Here is a 21,331-nt window from a genome sequence, read left to right as displayed (position 1 = left end):
CAAGGGAGTTTGGTTGTGGGAGGGGACTCAGGGCAGAGGGTTGGGTGCGGGAGGGGGTGCAGGGTGCCGGATCTGTGCGGTGCTCACCTCAGGCAGCTCCCTGCAAGCAGCAACATGTCCCAGCTGTTCCTAGGCAGCTCTGCACATTGCCTCTGCCCACAGGCGCCGCCCCCACAGCTCCCACTGGCCGCAGTTTTCTGCCAGTGGGATCTGTGGAGGCTGCACTCGGGGCAGGGGCAGCACGCAGAGCTGCTTATCCGCGCCTCCACCTAGGAGCAGCTGGGACATGTCGCCACTTGTGTGGAGCTGCCCGATGTGAGCGTTGCCCGGATCCGGCACTCCGAAACCCCTCCCATGCCCCCAACCCTCTGCTCCAAGCCCCATCCCATGCCCAAACTCCCTTCCAGAGCCCACATCCTGCACCCCCTCCCACACTCCAGCCCCACATCCCCTCCTGCACGCCAAATCCCTTGTGGCCATTCCTCCACCTAGGAGCAGCAGGGACGTGTCGCTGCTTCCGGGGACCCACACAGACCAGACTATAAACTGGACTTTCAATGACAATCAGAAATGCCGGTTTATAGAGCTTTACGGTTGGTAAAGTACTGGATAACACAGCTTTTCCTGTATTTGGGAATGGTGCTCAGGATACTAATAATCACATGATTTTGCCTATTGGTTATTTTTTTGTCTAGACTGAGCTGGTAGTGACGAAGCCATCAGGATCTGACTTCATGGCCCTATCGTTGTTTCCATGCCGTTCCTTATGGACAACACTAACCACCAAAATTCGCCACTATTTTAGCAGTCTCACAAATGCTAAGGTCTGAAGCAGTGGAGAGAACACGGCAGGGGGCATGTTTACTCTCTCATCTCTAGGATCCCTTCTGTAATGCACTAAGAATAAGTCTACTGTACAAATTTAAGTATCATAATGTAACTGGTGACCACTGGGAAAGGAATAGCTATCTAGTCACAGGCACAGTAATTATTCACCAGTTGTCTGAGGCATTACAGAACTGGCAGCAGCAGGTTTGTAACTGCAAGGCAAAAATGCAGGCATGTTGGCATGCCTATGTGTTGTGACTGTATGTTCAAACTAGATTAAACACACAATCAGTTAAATGTTTAACTAGCGAGTTGCACATGCAATCATCCTGTCTGCATACACAAGTGCGGCTCACACACACACACACACACACACAATATCCCAGTAATTTGTGCAAGCTGGCCCAATAAATGTAATCATTGCTTGTAGTAGTTACTGTATTAAGAGCACCATCTGAGCCACCTAAAGCACACCTGCCCTTTATTTAAAAAAAATTATACCATCTAACCTAATTTCTTAAATTTGAAGTATGCAGTTTCTTATCAGGTATAAATAAAGCTCAATTTGTATGATTAAAATACTGTAGGACCACTTTTATTAACTGAGAAAATGCCAGTTTTCAGTATAAAAGTCTGCATTGTGTTCTTGAACTAAGATAGACGCAAAAAGCCTAAAGTCAAATAAATTTGACAATCTAACAAACTTTTTTTGTAATGTTAGGTATGCAGATTCAGAAGTAAAGTCAGAAATGTAAAACTTGTGGAGATTTGTTTCATGTGTAGGCATAAACTAGCAACAATGACTTGTTACAGGTAAGTGTTTCTGCAAAAGTACAGCAGGACGTTACTAATCCATACATGTTACACTTACACAAAAAATGCACTCTTTTTTCCCTGTCTAGTAACATAAGAACACAAAACAATGCTATTAAATCTTTGCTGAGACTTCATTGTATACTAGTAAACTTAGTATATTTGGAAAACTAATGAAGAATAAAATTGAAATAAGCTTATCAAGTTAAATTTAATGACATTATCATTTACCATCTTTGCTTTTTATTAATTTAGATTGCTAATTAAACTGCATTAATTTGCAACAGGTTCTCCAGGCAGTGTTAAAGCAGGAAATTTAAAAGTAATATTTAAGTAGGACTTTTTTTTTAAATTTTACCTTTTATTTAGTATTGATCATATTTCTTAAAGTACTATACAGGGCACACTGCCCTGCCACCAGGTAAAAACAAGAATACAAGAAACAACATTAAAACATCAGTGTGACTCTAAGGGACTATCATTCATAGAATCATAGAATAACAGAGTTGGAAGGGACCTCTGGAGGCCATCTAGTCCAACCCCCTGCCCAGAGCAGGACCAATCCCAACTAAATCATCCCAGCCAGGGCTTTATCAAGCCTGACCTTAAAAACTTCTAAGGAAGGGGATTCCACCACCTCCCTAGGTAATGCATTCCAGTGTTTCACCACCCTCCTAGTGAAAAAGTTTTTCCTAATATCCAACCTAAACCTCCCCCATGCAACTTGAGACCATTACTCCTTGTCCTGTCATCTGCTATCACTGAGAATAGTCTAGAACCATCCTCTTTGGATCCACCTTTCAGGTAGTTAAAAGCAGATATCAAATCCCGCCTCATTCTTCTCTTCCGTAGACTCAACAATCCCAGTTCCCTCAGCCTCTCCTCATAACTCATGTGTTCCAGTCCCCTAATCATTTTTGTTGCTCTTCGCTGGACTCTCTCCAATTTCTCCACATCCTTCTTGTAGTGTGGGGCCCAAAACTGGACACAGTACTCCAGATGAGACCTCACCAATGTCGAATAGAGGGGAACGATCACGTCCCTCGGTCTGCTGGCAATGCCCCTACTTATACATCCCAAAATGCCATTGGCCTTCTTGGCAACAAGGGCACACTGTTGACTCATATCCAGCTTCTCGTCCACTGTCACCCCTAGGTCCTTCTCTGCAGAACTGCTGCCTAGCCATTTGGTCCCTAGTCTGTAGCGGTGCATGGGATTCTTCCGTCCTAAGTGCAGGACTCTGCACTTGTCCTTGTTGAACCTCATCAGATTTCTTTTGGCCCAATCCTCCAATTTGTCTAGGTCCCTCTGTATCCTATCCCTACTCTCCAGCGTATCTACCACTCCTCCCAGTTTAGTGCCATTGTGTTTGTAGTTCACTGTGCCTTCAGATATGTCAATTCAGTGAAAGAATTATGATTTCCCTGTAACATGCTATTCAAGTTATTAGTAATATAGATTTGCTTCATGCCTCCAGATAGAGTTAGAGCAAACTGTACTCCCCTGTGCTTGCAAGGACAGCTGTGCCAGCAATTTTTACCCATAGGCAGGACAGAACGTTGTAGTCCTGACATTCTGTCAGAGAACAGCAGCTTTTAAACTTCAGCCAGGACTCCCACAAGAGTCCTGCCAGTGGAGGATCCCAGACAGATGCACTGAATATCCCTCACCAGATCTATATACTTTTTGCGTAAAGCTAGCTGGTTCCAGGCCCAACAGGGAGACAGGGATTGTGGAGATCTTGCACGGTTGTGTATTGCCTGGTTTGTAGTTAAGGGGTGTGGGGAAAATCATTTATCCTATTCTGCTTGGTCCCTTTCATCAGAAAGAAGTTCACTTAGGTCAAATTTCATTTTTTCAAATTAAAATGATTTGGCTGATTTTTTAATCTTTAATGTGGTCTGGTATACTAACCCACTAATTATTGCAAATTGGAAACAGGCCTACTAATCATGGATTAAGCAAATCTTCAGTTTTAATGAGCTGTGTACTATTACAAATGCTTTTTCAAAATAACGGATTAGAAAGATAAACAAAATTTGATTTTAAATTTCTCTATAGCTATCCCTAGCCAAGCTTATTTAAAAAAAAACAAACCAACCAACCAAACATTTGTACTTTGGAATAACATTCTGGGTATGAAGTTATGCCAGTGGAGCAATAAACCCAAGAACCAATTTTGTTCTTTTTTTATTTTTGAAAAGGAGAGAAGAAAGAGGGCAGGGGTGCCCTCAAATTCCCCCTCCCTTACCTTCCCCTCTGTTACATTTAGCCTCCCTGCAATTTTGGGCTGGACACAGTGCTTTCAGAAAGCATAGCATCATGAGCAGGGTGTAACACAATCCCTCTGCCCTAGGAACTGGGCAGACTGTCCCTACTGAAGAGTGCTGAAGAGTAATGGATCAAGATTAGCACCTGAAGAACACACAGCCACCAAAACAGCAGTGCCTTCCACTGCCATCAGGCCACCAAACTATTTTTAGTTAGTTTATTCAAATTAGGTATGTACTTATCACCAGATTAACAATTATCTGAAAGTAACAATATACTTACTTGAAAAATGCAATAAGGAGATTAACCATAATAATGTACTGTACAAAGAGGTAGACAGCTTGAAGAAATGGGGTCAGCCATGTTCCAGGTCCACAGAGATGGCCAACTTGTGTATCATTTGCACATACTTTGGTGAGAAAACACAGAGACCATATTTTCTTTTAGAGAGGACTTTTAATACTTATAGCAGATATAGATGCTGAAAGAATCACTCAAAGACTGTGCAATAACTAGCTGTATGCATCTATCCTGTAATTTGTTCTTTTAAAAAAATACAATTAGTAACAGTTTTTAAAAAGTTACAGGAGAGAGAGGCATCCTGTAGTTACTGAGTGGTCTTTATCAATTAAGTAAAATGCTTTTTCAGCTCACAGCAACAAAATCTTTTCATGATGGCTGCATATGGGATAAATACAGCTCTATGCTTAGCCCAATTGGAAGACACTTCCCCTTTTGGCCAAAAAAGGAACAAAAGTTCTCATGCTAGGTCATGTTTAAGCTTTTTTCAGCATAAGCAAGACAAAGAGTTCCCTACATTTGGACATTTGGGACTTAAATGGGTATACCTCAAGAAGAAAAGGTAATCCAATACAACTAACTAAATTTGTGTTTCATCAACACACCTCAGCCTATCAGCATCTGGAAAAAAAATATCCTTAATCCTTGAGGGTTTCCATAAATTGTTCTAAAATTGCATCATCTTACCATCAATTTCATATGCATAAACTTCACCAAAAATCATCCAGTATGGATGAAACACAATATCTCTAGCAAGAGTCCAAGATGGTGCTTCATTAGGATAGAGTATTGCCTTCCGGGGAACACCAAAACTAAGCAGTACAAGTGCCATAATCACTACAATGTAGAACATGTTGGCCACCTGTTTAAAAAAAGTTCAAGTTAAGAAAACTCACAAAGTCCATCAAATAAAAGCTTTGGCAATTATGGTTTCAAAACACGTGTGTAATAACTCTATCTCCAAAATGTATCAATATTTAACTTTGTGTGTATCTATATATAAACAGATTTGGGGGTTAGCAAACTGAGGATAAGGATTTATCATACTTACTCCTTAAATGAGAAAGAATAAAACATACAATTCAGTTTTGCAGCAGTTTGACATGCTATTTTAATTCTTTTTATTTTTAAAATATTAACCAGCACTGAAGTATACCCAGCTTCCTTACGATTAAAGCAAGCTTTTATACAGTTATAGCAGCAATTTCTAGTGCAAGCTTAACGAATTGTGTGCATTTTGCAATTTTAAGCAATTTTTGAGGCATTTATAATGGGGTTAGAGGATTCAGCCAGTTAAAACTCAGCCCAAGATCACAAACCTTAATCTTCAGTTTTTCCTCCACCAAACTATTGTATGCTCTTACAATTTGGAACGCTGATTTACTGTACCCACCAATTTTTATGAATGTGATATACTCCCCTCTATGACTCCTCCCTCCTACACTCTCTGAGGCTAAACACAGTGTAGGTACAGTTTTCCCAAGCTCGGAAAATGAGAGTGACACAGAAATAGAACCAGGTTTCATGCACTAGCTTACCTAGCAACAAGCAGGGTTTCTTTTGCAGAAGGTAGGGGGAGGGGAAGAAGAAGGGGAGAAAGAGAGGAATTGGGGAATCCAAACTTTGGGAGAGCCATTTTTAAGGAAGAAAGCAGATGTTTTTAATCTCAAACTCATGTGGTTAAGCCCAGTATCAGTGTATACATTTTACTCCCCTAGTTCCTAATCTAACATCCATCAGTTCATATATCTCATAGTGAGATGATTTTATTTCCATTATTCACTATGGCAGAGTTATTTAGATGACATTCATAACTCCTAACACTCTGTATAAGTTCCAGATGCTATAGAAAAGGGAATGTATTGAAAAAATTCAGTTTATGCTGTCAGACCAGGAGGAAGGAAATCTGCTTTGAGATGTGATTATTTGGGGAATCTGCCTATGCACAGTTTATGACATATATTTGAGATTCTAAACTTGGTATATTTATCTTTATCAAGCTGCAGACTCCATTTTGAGTGTAAAGCTCTGTTTTTGCCTTCCTACTGCCTTTTTATTACCCCCATCTTGGCTAAAATTCCAAGGACTGGTGTGGCAAAGGGCTAACAATGGAAGAACATAATCATCCAAGTTTAATCTGTTTAAATGGAGCACCCTGAGATAAACAGAAGGCTGCCATCCAGGGTAAACCAGTTTTCAAATCTGAACTCAAGGGGGTGATAACTTAGTTACAGATCACCTGGTAGAGGTCTCTGATCACCTGATGAGGTTGATCAGCAAGTCACCTGACAAGGGGGCTGACGGCTATAAAAGAAAGGGTTTCTCATCAATCGTTTGAGAAAGAGAACAAAACAAACAGAAAGGTACTGACTAAGTGATTCTCCCTCTGTGACCTCATGTTTCAGAGGAAAAGCCATGAGAAGCAGAAGGAAGGGGCTTGGGCATTGCCTTCAGCCCCAGGCCTCAGCAAGTCTAACGCCAGCCCTCACAACCCTATTAGAACACGGTTGTGACCCACTTTGGGGTCCCGACCCACAGTTTGAGAACTGCTGATTTAAATCCTTTTGATTCCATAAATAAATAGAATGTCTCTTTCCTTTAAGGAATAAGGTCAGTAAGACAGTTAGCAATAAAGCAGAGATTCCCATGTTGTGGGTCACAGCCACCTTTCCCTTCCCATATTGATAAGGGCATGGAGGTTCTGGTATGGAACAAGAACTACTGCATTAAACAGTGCAGGGATAGAATATTCAGATTTCCAAGAAACCCCAAAAGAATAAGAGTAATATCATCCTAACCCTACAAAAGAAAAGAAGCTAGATGGAAGGACTGCTGCCTTTTCTTCAGTTCAAATCTCTGACACATGTATAAAAGTGACTTAGGAGCAGGGTAGAGGAGGAACTTACAAATACTCTCCAGTTTCCACATCTTTCATTTCTGAGAGATGTTTGTAAAGGAAGAGCAATAATGGCACCTATTCAACAAAATGGATTTTCTATGGATCAGAAGGGCAGATATCACAGACGATAACCAAATGTTTGGTAAGCCACTCTCATCCCTCACTGTTCTGAGGATCCATGAACAGAAATTATATCTTAATTAACCCATTTGCACATTTAGATTTATGGGAAATTACCTCAGTATAATGTGGCCTTTTTCTAAATAGATTCTTAAAAAATTATAAATGGATGCAGTGAGACAAAGAGGTATGTTTTCAATAAAACAAGACTTACCATTTTGCCAATCATCATCACATAAGGGCCAGCCTGTTGATTTACAGCTAGAAAATCCAGTAATCGCACATACCAAAATATAATATTTAGGCAGTACGTTATTCTTCCAACAACAAAAACATAATTTTCTCTGTACGTATTGTCACCAAAGTTCCCTTTTGCTCCAAATCTTAGTGTAAACCCAATGAAGAAAGTAATAATGGCAATTGTATCACTGATGTTGAAGTAATCACTGAACCACACTTTAATCTTCTGATTAATTTTCCCAGCCTCTGACATAAAGATCTACATTAAGAAGAAGAAAAAAAAATCAGGTATCTGCATATTTGTCTCATATCAAGACCATTGAACCATCTGAACATTTTATCAGTAAACAAAATTTTTATCAGCATGTTTGAGCATGCTTCCATGTTAAATTGATAAACCTTAATATAAAAATATTTACTGTCCAGATTTGTAGATATACATATGCGATTATCCCAACTGCATGTACAACCACAATTCCACATTAAAATGTATCAGTTTGATGGCTAACTGGTCATTTGTGTGTACTTTTATTGAGAGTCCATGCACAATACCATGCACATTTTTTAAAATCTCAGCTCTGCTCTGAGGTTACCCCTTGCAGAACAAATGTGTTTCATATTTTTAATGGTACTTCAGTATGATTGCTCAAATTATACCACATCCAAATCCATTAGCCTTTTTTGAGTGACAAAGGATTTGATTACTGTAGTAAATTTGTTATATAAAGGAGATATTCATAATGCCTTTAATAAAATAAAATAGTTTAAAATGCAAATATTAATAAGTGCACTATAACTCTTTTAATCTGCATCACTTACATTATCTTTTGATAAAGACCATTTAAAGCATACTGCTCTACTTGACATTAGTGAAGTAATTTAGAACACAACTGAGATTACAAACATACCTCACGAATCTTCTCAATAGCTGATGTAAAAATATAAGCTATAACAATCCATTCTTGAACTGATGGTATTTCTTCCATTTTTACAAGGACTACAAATGTGTAAAGCATCAGAAATCCTAAGTATGCCAACTAAAAAAAAGCAAGTAAGCAAAAATGTTACCTTTATGTAGTTACACAATTTATTTTCAAATGGATGTGGATTATTTTTGATAATCTGATCGGATATAGTGTGCACCAAAACAGTAAGTAGGATAACAGTACTTGCTTACGGGGACAAGGGTAGTAAATGCCAGTAAATGGGAAAAATATTGTATATTGGCTTTATATATCCCACAAGAGCAAAAGAAAAAAGTAACAATAACCTCCAATAATTTAGGATGTTAAATAGAAATTTATGTAAATTATCTAAAATAAATTACGCACAACTTTGCCTAATTATGTACCGTCTGCTAAACTGGATGAGGCAAAATAATACACCAAAATAAAATAAATCTGAGTGCTAAGTATTCATCCTGAGTTACCTTGCAGGAGGAGGACATATCAGGACAAATAGGGTGAAGAGTAAATATGATATATTTTGCACACTGTGCATGCACCAGCCAGCTTCTAAGACTCCAGTGATTCTCATTTCTTAGGAAGATAGTTTTAGAAGGACAAGAGCAGTTAAACTCTGCTGCTATTTGTAACAACTGTATGCTGGTCAAAGAACCAGCCATAAATATGAACTACTTTTGAAAAGAGGTCTTGAGCATGTCATTTTACATAGCGTTCTTCAAAAACTCACCGTATTGAACCAGAACTTCACAATTGGCGCATGATAGAATGCATAAAACTTTCGTGTAATTGGAAGTCGTTTAGGTTTTGTTGGCATCTCCATGTCATGTTTTCCTTCAGTACTGTCCAAGACCCTTACTTCTTTAAATACTTCCTAACATAAAAAGGATAGATATATGTATAGAACTGTATATGTAACTGAACTTATGTATAGAAATACTTCTTTGTTCTTTGGGTTTTTGTTTTTTGTTTTATGTTACCATGGGTATCTCTTCTGCTATATTCTGGAAGTTGTTTTCACTGTCTTCCATTGTCATCTGGTGTGCATCTTGAGACTGTGGAATATGGGACATTTCTGCCTTGGTTTTATATTCCAGCATTAGTATGGCAGGGGGTAGTAAGATGCTCAGTATCACCTACAAGAATTGAAGATGAGCAATTTTAAAGGTGTACTTCCACTTAACGTCAGCATATTAAAATGTCAGACATATTGGTACACAGACTATCCCCTGTAAAAATAGAATTTTATAATCCGAATTGTCCTTGTCAGGTAGTTGGTAGAAAAAAATGGGGGTGGAGAGAGATTTTTTGTTATTTATACATGTAACTTACAGGCCAAGTGTGAGCATATAAAGAATGTTCCATGAAATTCTTGAGGAAAAAAAAAAGAAATCAGTGGGTTCCAAAACTAAACATCACTGGACAGAATGTATTCTAAGATTAAACAACAGAGCTACAGCTTAACTGAATTCATAGGTCATTTCTTCTTCCCCAACTTTGGCAAGAACATGGCTGAAGTCTTAGAGACAGGGCATGGTTAACTATACATGAGTCAGTTTTTCTAGTCACGGTAGAAAAATCATGATGCCTGAAACATGTATAAAAAGTACTAGATAAAATAGCTGTTTATTGAAGTTAGTCCATTACAAGGCAAGAGAGGTAAACAGATAAGTTGGCATGTAAGATTTGAGTAGGTCACATAGTAGATGATGCTTGTAGAGGTTTTGTATGAAAGTCGCACTTTTTTGGGTGATTTCCCCTTTGTTACTCCAAATAATGGAATAAATTTTCAGTATGATGTCCATAATAGATATGCACTCTTGCAATTGTTAATTAGAGCTGCATGACTTATTTTAGTGCACTATTCTGAAAACTTACACCACCTGATCCTGCAGATTTGTGTGCCAGTGTTCCACTGTATGCCCTCCATTTGTTCATCTTGGGCCTCCGAAATGAAAGCAAAAAGCTTATTTCTACATGAAGTTTTACTTACTGCCTGTAGAAGGCAGAAGCATATGAAATTGTATTCTTACAGTGGATTTTCTGTTGTTAATTTTTTTCACCACTATATTTTTAGTAGTGGATTAGTATTCACAGTAATCTACATATGCCTCTGATTAAGGGCTACTTGCCTGTTTTCTGCCTTCTACATTTCTGTACCTTATTTAAAAAGATAATAGAGCATCAAAAGAAGAGTTTATAACAACATGTCCAGATTTGATTAAGTTAAAAAAGTTACAGTAGAACAGTTTCACAACATTTATTAAGGTAAATAAGGGTTACAGTGATAAAAGTTTTATAGGAATAGTACTTTCTTTACAACACACTTTTCTTCCACTTCAGCATAAACACAATAAATAAGAATGGCAGGCAGGATTAACACTAACAGTCAATTGTAAGGATGTTTACCTTGTACCATGAATTTTTCCTCATGTTTAGTCTTCCCATCCACATATCAGATAACAACATCTGGGTACAAGTATGAGCTACAAACGGGCGGAGTCTTGAAGACACGGCTAGCTTAAGGCAGGTTGAATTACTCCAGTTTTTCAGCTCATAGGTTAATAACTTCATAGCCATGGTTTCATCTTGTCGGAAGGACTGTTCTAGTAGTTCAACTGCAAGTTGTCCAAACTCACTAGAAAAAGGAAAAAAAAAACAAAAATACCTATTTTAGGTTCTGGAGAGTTTCTTCTTTCATACACAATATCAGGGATTTTGAGGAGTTCCCTTCTTCCACTGCAACAACTGGGATATGTGCTGGGGTGTTCAATTCACACCATCCTGGAAGTGGTTAGTGAGGCTAAGAGGCCAACTAACCAGTTAGGCCACCTAATTCCCCTCAGATGTGGCCTAAATAATTCCCTGAATGATAGCACCCAGCTAAGAAGGAACAAGCAGGGGTAGGATAAAGACAAGAAGTTGGCAGCAGAAAAGGGGGTTCAGGGAGATAATTTGCAGTCACTCCTTGGGAGCAGGGAGGTGTGGTCGAGGCTACTGAGTTCAGTAATCTGCAGTTACTCTCTGGGAAGAGGGAGTTTAAGCTGGGACATCCAGAGAGGAGCAGGCAGAAGCTGTAGGAAGGAGTCCTGAGAAACACAAAGAGGTCTGAGGGAAAGCAGACTGCAGTAGCCAGGTATAGGGTCCCTGGACTGGAACTCGGAGTAGTGGAAGGGCCTTGGTTCCCCTACCAGCCACTGGGGGAAGTGGTACCATCAGGGCAATGCACAAGAAGACTGCCTTAGACCACTGGTATGGAAAGTCTTAGATATCCAAGAAGGGGAAAACTTTAATGACCTGGCTGGAAAGCCAAGCCACAGAGTACTCTGAGTCACAGGGAGTGAGACAGATGGCAGGGTGTGCAGAAGGGGGCATCAGACCTGAGTGAAGCTAAACTCCAGATGCAGTCACAAGGAGGATCCCCCAGAGGTGAACAGAGCATCCAGTGTCATGGTAATTCCTAGATCAAGGGACTATATCCCATATGATCAAATTCTTGCGAGTGCAAGACGATGGGCTATACTGGGCATTGTTGGAATTTCAATCTGCCCTGTCATCTGATAGGTGTGCTTACATTATCTAATGAACACTAATTCACACACCGTACGGCTTTCTTTAAAATGTATGACGACTACATATGTAATACAATAAGTTTAGGGTAAAAGCATCTCTGTCAAGGTGCTCAAAGTTCTTTTAATATAAACACCGGGTTTGCCAACAGTAATATAAGTAATGCGCTGATATGCAGCTTGTATTAGAATACAATCTAATAACTTTGAGAAGATTCTTTTTCTTCAAGCATGCTAAGTAAACAAGTAGCAGAAAGGGGAAAGATGTTTTCTATTCATGTCTACTTTGCTAGTGCTATAAGAAGGCTTATAAGAAAGATTTAACAAGATGAAAAGTAGATTACTTGGAGTACTGTTTCAGTTCTTCAGAGGTATCATCAACAAGGTCACTTTGTTTTGCCTCATATGCCATTGAACGATACACCTTGCAGGCAACTAAGGCTTTAGCCATGGACTCTTCACCATGCTGCCAGAAGAAAAGGGCCATTTTCTGTCTTTTCATTAACACTGCCCAAAGTAAGAGCTCATTAAGAGGATAAGGAAAGCGTCTAGTTTCAGGATCATCAATATCTACGACTTCATCTTTGGTTCTTTTCTTTTTTCCTTCTTCTGCACTTATATCAATCTTTAAAAAAAACAAAGGAAAGGTTAGAAAATTACATTTGATCAGAACAAATTTAGATTTAAAGTACTGTTGACAGTGATACACAGCTAGAAATGGTGATTGGTGCTCTAACATATTTATAAGCTGGGTTTTCCTTTTAAAACTCAAGTTAAATCTTGCTAATTCATGCTCACATCTGGGACACATTGCCCATATGTTTTGCAAATTATTGGACAAAGCAGCAATGAACTAAAAGATTCCTAAAGTAGGATAAAGAAACTCTTTGGTAACAAGAAAAGGAGTACTTGTGGCACCTTAGAGACTAACAAATTTATTTGAGCATAAGCTTTCGTGAGCTACAGCTCACTTCATCGGATATTTGATAGTCTCTAAGGTGCCACAAGTACTCCTTTTCCTTTTGCGGATACAGACTAACTCAGCTGCTACTCTGAAACCTGTCATTGGTAACAGTTTTTTTACTAACCTAGAGCCAAATCCTGCTACCTTTACTAATGCAGGTAGTTTCAATGGGACAGATTCATCCCTGATGTAACTGCGTTCAGTGATGTTACACCAAGGATGAGTTTTTTTTGCCCTTAAATACCACTGCTTATAAATAATATTTAAAATAAAATAAATGCATTATTTATATAGCCCTTGCAATGGGCTAAGCATTTTACAGAAAAGTATGAAGTCAGAGGATCTATTGACTATATTTTGCCACAAATTTCAGTAGGGCCAGGATTTCACTCTAGGTTCTTACCTTGAAGAATTTACAATCAAAAAATGGTGAAATCTTATGACACAAACATACCTTTGGTTTGTAAGGCTGTGCAGTTTTGATGAAATGATTATGTCGCATTTTCTCTTTTTTATCTGCCCTGTTACCAAAAGACTCATGGCTTTTACGCAGTTGAGGAGTATTATTTGAAGGATTACGCCCAGACCGCTGGCAGTAAAAAAAAATATAAAAAAAAGAAGAGAAAAAAAAAGATGCTAAATGTTGTTTTTAAGTTTCTTAACACATTTGGATAAAAACACTATATGAGACAGCTATACAAAGCCGACTGTACGACTATTTAATTGAAAAATTATGTAACTGAAATGGTTATCATGGATTATAAATTTGATCTCCATATGATAGCTAAAATCTTAAATAGTAAAATATTTTTCACATGAGTAATTCTTAATCATACAGCTAATCCCATTGCCCTTAATGGCTTCAGTCCTGTAACAAAGATTTACAAGACTGGGCTATAATTTTCACAAGCAGTCAACTGTTGTTGGTGTTTAGACATTTTTAAAAACATGTTTTCCTAAATGTAAAGCATTTTAAGCTTATCAAACTCCACATACCCGACTGTTCCCACTGAGACTGTTGTATATGACTCTAAAGCGTTTTCGCGTATAGGTGCATCTGTAGGTTCCTCCCATCAAATATTCAATAACAAGCCCTACATCAATCAGGTTGATTTTATATCCTGGAGGAAGGTTTCCCTAGAAATATAAAACTGCTCTTAGCGTTGCAGATATATTACAACATAGTTAAACTTATTTACAGCACTTTCACATGTATGTCAATTCTAGATAATGAGTGAGTTAAGCTTTCATTCTAAACGCCTGTTTGAGGTTTAATATATAAAACTATTTCAAAGCAGAGTAGATTCTACTTTGTCAGGTACAGTAATTTTCCATCTGGAGGTTGTATGTATTTTTTGGTTTTGTAACTCAAGTGCTATTAACCTATTTTAGTTAAACAGAAAGATATTTTTTAGATTCAAGCAGCTTAGATTCAAACATTTCAAGCTGTGTGACAATGACACATGACTGACAACTGCAGACCTTGGAAGGACAGGAGTATGCTAGAATGGCTCTATTTTTTCTTGCCCAGAGGATCCAAACAGCAGCATCATCTGTTTGCTTCAATAAGCCTTTGCATTACGAGTGTATCTCACATCTTTAAAGTTGTCTAGAATCCATTTATATTCCTCATAATAATCAGCAATTTTCTTCCAAATTCTGGAACTTGAACACAAAGTATTTTCCCATGGAAGTTTCCTTAACATTTGTTTTTGGTTGTTTTTTTGTGTGGGGGTGAGGTTAGAAGAGAAGGTGTTGGGGATGAATATGGGTGATGGTATCTTTTCTGCCCCTCTATGGCTTGAAGTGGAAGATTCCTGGAGTGCTGCTCTAGTCTCTCCTTCCCTCAGCAGGCTGTGAACTAGGGTGGAATAGGAATACATAATATACTAATCTCCTAGTCATGACCTTGCCCAACCAATTAGAAATCCTGTGTTAGGCCCTTCTGCTTCCCCACTACATTGGTTTCACTGCCTAGAGTCTTCAAAATTGCTAGAGATTATGCATATGAGGGAAGGATAAGGATAAGTAGGACTTGCCCCAAAAGATCAGTGCCTTTATCTTATTGTTATGCTAGTTCTCAAGCCCCTCATTTACACTACATTAGGGATACCAAGTGTGTTGGCCAAGCTATACTTCTAATGAGACTCCATGGATTAAGTTAAGGCTATGGAAGACCCTTACCTCACAGTGAAACATCTTTTAACTTCAGTGGGAATTCTGGGGGCAACAGATCAGAATTCTCATTGCACATCCCATGAGTACCCAGTTCATAACGGGGAAACTAATGATCCAATCAGTGGACTGCATTCAAAGTCCTTTCTAGGGCTGAATCTCTGTCACCTGTAAACCAACTTTCCTGTTGCAATTCCTCCTCCCCTTCCCTAACATTTGAGACATTGGGCTAGCCTGGAGAGTATTGCAGCTCAGTGTCGAGGGATTGTCAGCAGCCAAACGCAGCATTATCAGCTATTTATCCTGTCACCACATTGACATCATCTGCCTACAAGAGATGCACATCGCCACTGCAAGATGCAAGGTGCTTCAAGATTATCAGTTTTGACCTGCTGTGCCACACCCCACACGCCAAACACAGCCACACCATTTATATCCAGTGAAACACCTCAGATGCAGCTCCATTTACATCTGCTAGTAACTATGATATGATTCAGGTGGGAGGTTTCCAAATCGCAAAATGTTTACAAGCCAGTGAATGTTAACTGGGACCAGCAAGTTCTGCCAAGACTAGCACTCCCAGGTGTCTAAGTAGGGGACTTCAACAGCCACCATCCTGACTGGGGATACCCGGTATCAGATGCTAATGAAGACTAACTGGTGGAGTGGGCATCTAACAATGATCTTGCCCTCATTCATGATGCAAAGCAGGGAGGCACCTTCCACTCAGTCAGATGGTCTCATGAAGATTTTCCTGATTTGAACTGGGTATCGTCTGTGGATAGTCACTCCCAACATGTATCATGTCTGGTCTTGGAAGACCTCCCACATAGCCAACACAAACCTTTCATTATCCACATTGGCACATCCACAACTCCCAATCATTAGATCCTTTAACAAATAGAAATAGAACTCCAGGAAGGCAGACTGGAAGAAGTACACAGATGCTCTAGTAAAAAGCGTCATCACCATACCATCACACAGCATCCTGGTCAACAAAGCTTTCGGTCGACTCCAAAAAGACATCTTCAAAGCCGCCTGCATGTCCATACTAGGTGGCCACCATCCAGTCTACATGCCATGCCCTGATGCTGAATGTGCTAAACTGCTCAGTCATTGTGAATCCTGATCAGCTAATCAGGTCACTGGATGCTGCCAGACGGCCACAACGGAAAGAGATGATTTGGAATGTAAATGTCACTCACTCAAATGGGAAATGCTGGAATTTGATTGGTCATCTTGGTGCAGATCAGCAGCCCTAAGCTGAACCACCTGTCACACCAAACCAAGCTGCTAGCCATCTGGTGAATGTGTCAAACAAGTCCATGACAAATAGCATCAGTCCCATCGGAGTAACATCACTCAGCAACACAGAGTCGTCCACAGCACAGAGTTAGACAAAATTCTGATATCAAGAGCAGCACTGCTGCTGGTTATGACAACATACTGCCAGAGCTCCTAAACATGAGTACCAAGGTGCTTCATCAGTGGCTGGCACAGTTCTTCACACAAATGGTCAACAAAGAGTAACTTATGAAGACATGGCAAATGTCAAAAGTCACTGTTCTCCTGAAACTGGGGAAAGACCCACAATGATGCAAGATACTGAACTATATCCCTGTCGTCTGTGACATTCACAGAGCTGGAGTGTCTTCACTTCTGGGGAGTTGCGCGGAAGAGTGAGTCAATCCTCAGAATTTGGCAAGCAGGCTTTCAGAGGGTGAAGAGCACCTGCGATCAAATGCTAGCTTTGACAACATTCACTGAAAACAGTTTTAAAAAAAACAACAACTGAAGATGGGAGTTGTATTTCTGCACCTGAAAGCAGTATATGACACAGTCTGGCACATGGTACTCTTAGTCAAATTGTCAAGAGCACTCCTAGCATGGGTAGTCAACATTGTTGACCTTCTAATCCGCAACAGACGTTTCCAAGTGTATATGGAAGACAGAGACAGTGCTTGAAAAAGACAAACCAACAGTCTACCCCAAGGTTCTGTGCTGGCCCCGATACTTTTCAACTTGTATACAAACAATCTTCTGTTTACCCAGTCCTGCAAGTTCACATACCAGATGGCATTTGCCTTAGGTGTCCAAGCAGTTGCCAGAACTTGAATACGCCCTAAACACTGACTTGATTAAGATTGCCAATCACTGTAGTGGTTGGCATTTACAACCATGGACAAAAGAACAGCCATGCTCAGTCAGACTGACGGTCGATCTAGCCCAGTATCCTGTCTTCAGACAGTAGCCAATGCCAGGTGCTTCAGAGGGAATGAACAGAACAGGTAATCAAGTGATCCATCCCATTGCCCATTCCCAGCTTCTGGCAAACAGAGGCTAAGGACGCTATTGATGGACCTATCCTCCATGTGTGACCAAGACACTTTTCAGTATGTTCCATCTTTACAACACCAGAGCAGTCCCAGAACCAAATATCTTTCTCAATGGACACCACTTGAAAACACAAATCCCACCCAGTCTACCTAGGAGTAATCCTACATAGATCTCTCACTTATCCTAACCATCTGAGCAAAACATGACGAAGGTGAGGTAGCATAACAACCTTCCAAGCAAATTGGCTGGCACTTCACTGTGAGCAAATGCTCAAATGCTTCAATTATCTGTTTTAGCCTTCTGTTACTTTGTACCATAATACAATGCTCCGGTCTGGCTCAATCAGTCTCACATCAAGTTGGCTGACACACAACTACACTCCACCACGTGCATTGTAACTGGGATGATTTGACCCACAACAGTACCATGGCTCCCCGTGTTAAGCATCGTCACTCCCGCACACATTCATCTGGCTATGGCCAGAATGGTTGAGAAGATGAGGGCAAACCTGAGCCTACCACTATGCAGAGATCTCTTTGACCATCCAAGAGTGCACTTGTTGTTGAGGCACCAGTGTGGGCCCATTTACCCTGTCCAGATTTCTCTGCAAAACTAATGATCCAACCAGTGGACTGCAGCTGACATCAGAAACTCTTCTCCATGCCACTCCTGGGTTCTTCTGAACTGATTTCAAAAGACCTGGGTCAATGTGCAGCCAGATTTCATACCTGGGGCCAATAAGAGGATCCCACCTGCAGCTGTGGCCAAAGACAGACAATGTCACACATCACTGACAACTGTCCTCTGACCAGATTTGATGGTGGTCTGAGGGCTCTGCGCTCCACTGATGAGGCTGCTGCAAATGACATTGGCAAGCTCCACATCTGACAAGAAGAATGGGAGCTCTGCCTCATAGAACAAGCTCCTTGGATACTAGCTTTACTACTGATCCAATCCACAGTGACTCTGCAAGCAGAGCTCTTACTAAGATCAATGGAGTTCTTCCCAGAGTTTTTACAAGACTGGGCCTTATTTAACTATTGCTGTAATTCAATCTCTGAGGGAAGAAAAATTGGACACTAAAAGGGTAACAGACTAGGAACAGTCAGTCTTCTTTTGCCCAAAACACTCTAAAGATGGTGCTTACTGCAAATGGAAACTAACAGTTTGTAGTACTAGTATCTTCTCTTTTGGGAACAGAATCTTACAGAACAAAAACTAATCCTAGTTCAGTTTCCTCTTTCATCAGGCTCAAGACTCTTTCACAAGACTCTTAAACAAGGAGATGGCTGAAGAAGGTAGCTGACTAGGATGATCCTCATCCATTTCCCTTTGCATATTGCTCTAGAATACCATTTCAGCCACTACTGTTGCTGTAATGGCAGTCGAGTCTTAAATCAATGATCACATGGCATAAGGCCTGTGGATCTGGAGTTTTGCTTGGACTAAAATTTTATTATCCCACTGATTTTTACTTAAAGCGCTTTTGAAAATTTTACCCTTGATCTTTAATTATAGGTACACACCTACTAACTTATCACCACAAATCATCCTTCTGAAACTGTTGTGAAAATGCTTTCAGTGTGGCCACAGTAATATCATCTACTTCTCAGAATCAATTCTCCCATCCCACCTGACTGCATGCTCTTTCAAAATCTGGGTTTAAGATACACATAGGTAATTAATAAAATTAGGATTGGCTAACTGTTGTTGATATTAAAATAAACCTAACAGTCTAAAACACTAAGACAAACTGCTAGCAAAACATCTTATTTCACAGTTGTTTGATACAAGTTTAAAGCATACCTGTTTGACATCCCGAACAAGGTGAAAGAGTGTTGGGTTAGTTGGGCCTTGTTTCTTTACACACACACAGAGGAAAAAAAGACAAGACAAGACAGAATTTTGGACAGTTAAATTATAAGTGATCTTAAATATGCAAGACGGACATGAAAACATGGAAGCAAAAGCAAAAAAAAAAAAAAAAAATTTGCATATTGACCTTAATGAAAGAAGTTCTCTCTCTAAACTGTTAGCAACCATCAGATACAAATAGTCCACCATCTAGCAATACTATGTGCTAAGCATTTGCCCTTTGTTTCTGGTTTTCCTTTCTGATTTTGTAACCCTGAGAGAGAGAGCGCAAGAAAGTGTGAGTGAGAGAGAGAGCGCAAGAAAGTGTGAGTGAGAGAGAGAGAGAGCAAGCGAGCGCAGGTCAATGTACTAGCTCTTGTCTCACATCCACAGTATGGACCACCACTCATCAATGTATGGATTATTGCAAAAATTTATGTATAATTTTACTTTTTAGCTCTTTTAAACCACAGAAATCAATTCCATTCATGTTTACAGAATTTAAAAATGAAAATAATTGAGTAAAGAATTTGTCATGTGGTAAGTTACTAAGTAAAAGTAGTTTTTACTTTGATACAACAGTCTTCATTTCCCAAACTGCTGTATAGCGTTGCTGTTAGAACATTTGCCATGGTCCATCCCAGAAGTGGTTGTACATCAGCAGTGTGTGAAATCATCTCTGTACAATTCACTTAAAAGTGTGAAATGCTATATATTAAATATTTAAACACTTTAACAAATATTAATCGTTAACTATTTATTTACATATGGCAATAGTATATTGCCTTTATATAGTATCTTTTACTTTGAGAGTGGTTTATAAAGATAAATATTGCTCACATTTTACAGATGAGGAAACTGGGTAGAGACAATTTTTTTTTTTTTTTTTTTGGACAAAGTTAAACTATTTACAGAATTGGGTACAGAACCTGGTCTCCTAGTTCCTAATCCTTTGCTTTAATCACTAGACACTCACTTACAGAAAAAGATTATTTTTGTGCTTTCTAAAACAAAATTCAAATTATTTATACCCTCTAATTTCCCTTGAAAGAGCCAAAAGTAACTGTCATATAGTTACCATAGTGTTTGTAAAAATACTCTGAAGATGTAAAGCACATTAACTGCTAAAAAGCATAAAACATTGTTTCTTTCATTAGATGGCTGTCCTCCATGAACACCTCATCTTGGGTCACAGGGACTCCTGCATGCAACTTTGATAACCAGTGAGTTTCGAGGCTTCTTGTACAGATTAGTTGTCAAATGCTGACACTCAGAGTGTTCTTATCTCCTTCAGTGCATGCCTAAAACTTTAGTTCTTTTATAATGGATCACCATAGAAATATATGGTTATATGTTGCACCTACTGTTAGTATGATCACCTAGTAAAGTAGTTAAATATAAGGAATAAATGCCCATCAAAACAATGTTTTAGGTCATCTTTAAAAATAAGTAGGCATACAAACCAAGAATTTTCTAACAGCTATTTTTACAAATTTTTCTAATTATGACAAGTTTACAGCTGTGACTTTATAAATTGAATACAGTATATAAAATGCTCTACAATTGTCATTAACTTACTGTGTTGTAAAGCTCTTCCAGCCTGGGAATTGTAAGGAACTTGTGCATGCTTACTCCATTTTCAATAAGAAGTTTCACAAATGCAACTCGATCCATCACAAGGGCATCTAACATAGCCTGTTCCAGGGATCCAACCTGACGGGGATGGGGGGAAGGGGAGGGGAGAGTGGTAAATGAATTACTTATTCAAAGGCTATTACTGAGGTAAATGTACCTCTACTTATCCAGCAGAACTAAATTAAAACAGTCTCATTTAAGGTAAGGTAAGCAAGGAAATAGTGAGAGGGTATTTAACAACTTTTGACAAGTTGTTTCGAAAAACAAACAAGGTCAGAACTGCCATTAGTTCCAACAATGTCCCTGTGGTTTGACTGCGAAGTACTGTAAGGTTGTTTTATTAATGGAAAACCAAAATCTGAAC

The 21,331-nt window shown here is 39.3% G+C and overlaps 1 protein-coding gene across 2 annotated transcripts in view; it reads right to left on the bottom strand.

The window, feature by feature from the left end:
* TRPM7 (transient receptor potential cation channel subfamily M member 7) overlaps positions 1-21,331 on the bottom strand; it is a 122,565-nt gene that overhangs the window by 37,261 nt on the left and 63,973 nt on the right. For both annotated transcript variants that reach the window (XM_084640587.1, XM_084640588.1), the window contains exons 12-23: positions 20,911-21,045; positions 19,285-19,338; positions 13,963-14,103; positions 13,421-13,555; positions 12,347-12,627; positions 10,843-11,071; positions 9,414-9,569; positions 9,164-9,307; positions 8,380-8,508; positions 7,446-7,730; positions 4,900-5,074; positions 4,195-4,321 (exon numbers count right to left, since the gene is read on the bottom strand). In XM_084640587.1, coding sequence (XP_084496713.1) covers positions 4,195-4,321; positions 4,900-5,074; positions 7,446-7,730; positions 8,380-8,508; positions 9,164-9,307; positions 9,414-9,569; positions 10,843-11,071; positions 12,347-12,627; positions 13,421-13,555; positions 13,963-14,103; positions 19,285-19,338; positions 20,911-21,045 — 1,991 coding nt within the window. The remainder of the gene's footprint in view (positions 1-4,194; positions 4,322-4,899; positions 5,075-7,445; positions 7,731-8,379; positions 8,509-9,163; positions 9,308-9,413; positions 9,570-10,842; positions 11,072-12,346; positions 12,628-13,420; positions 13,556-13,962; positions 14,104-19,284; positions 19,339-20,910; positions 21,046-21,331) is intronic.

The sequence above is a fragment of the Lepidochelys olivacea genome (assembly GCF_965140295.1).
Source record: "Lepidochelys olivacea isolate rLepOli2 genome assembly, chromosome: 10".
Taxonomy (NCBI): domain Eukaryota; kingdom Metazoa; phylum Chordata; order Testudines; family Cheloniidae; genus Lepidochelys; species Lepidochelys olivacea.
Note: the sequence above shows the minus strand (reverse complement) of the source record. Positions and strands in the feature narration are given on the sequence as shown.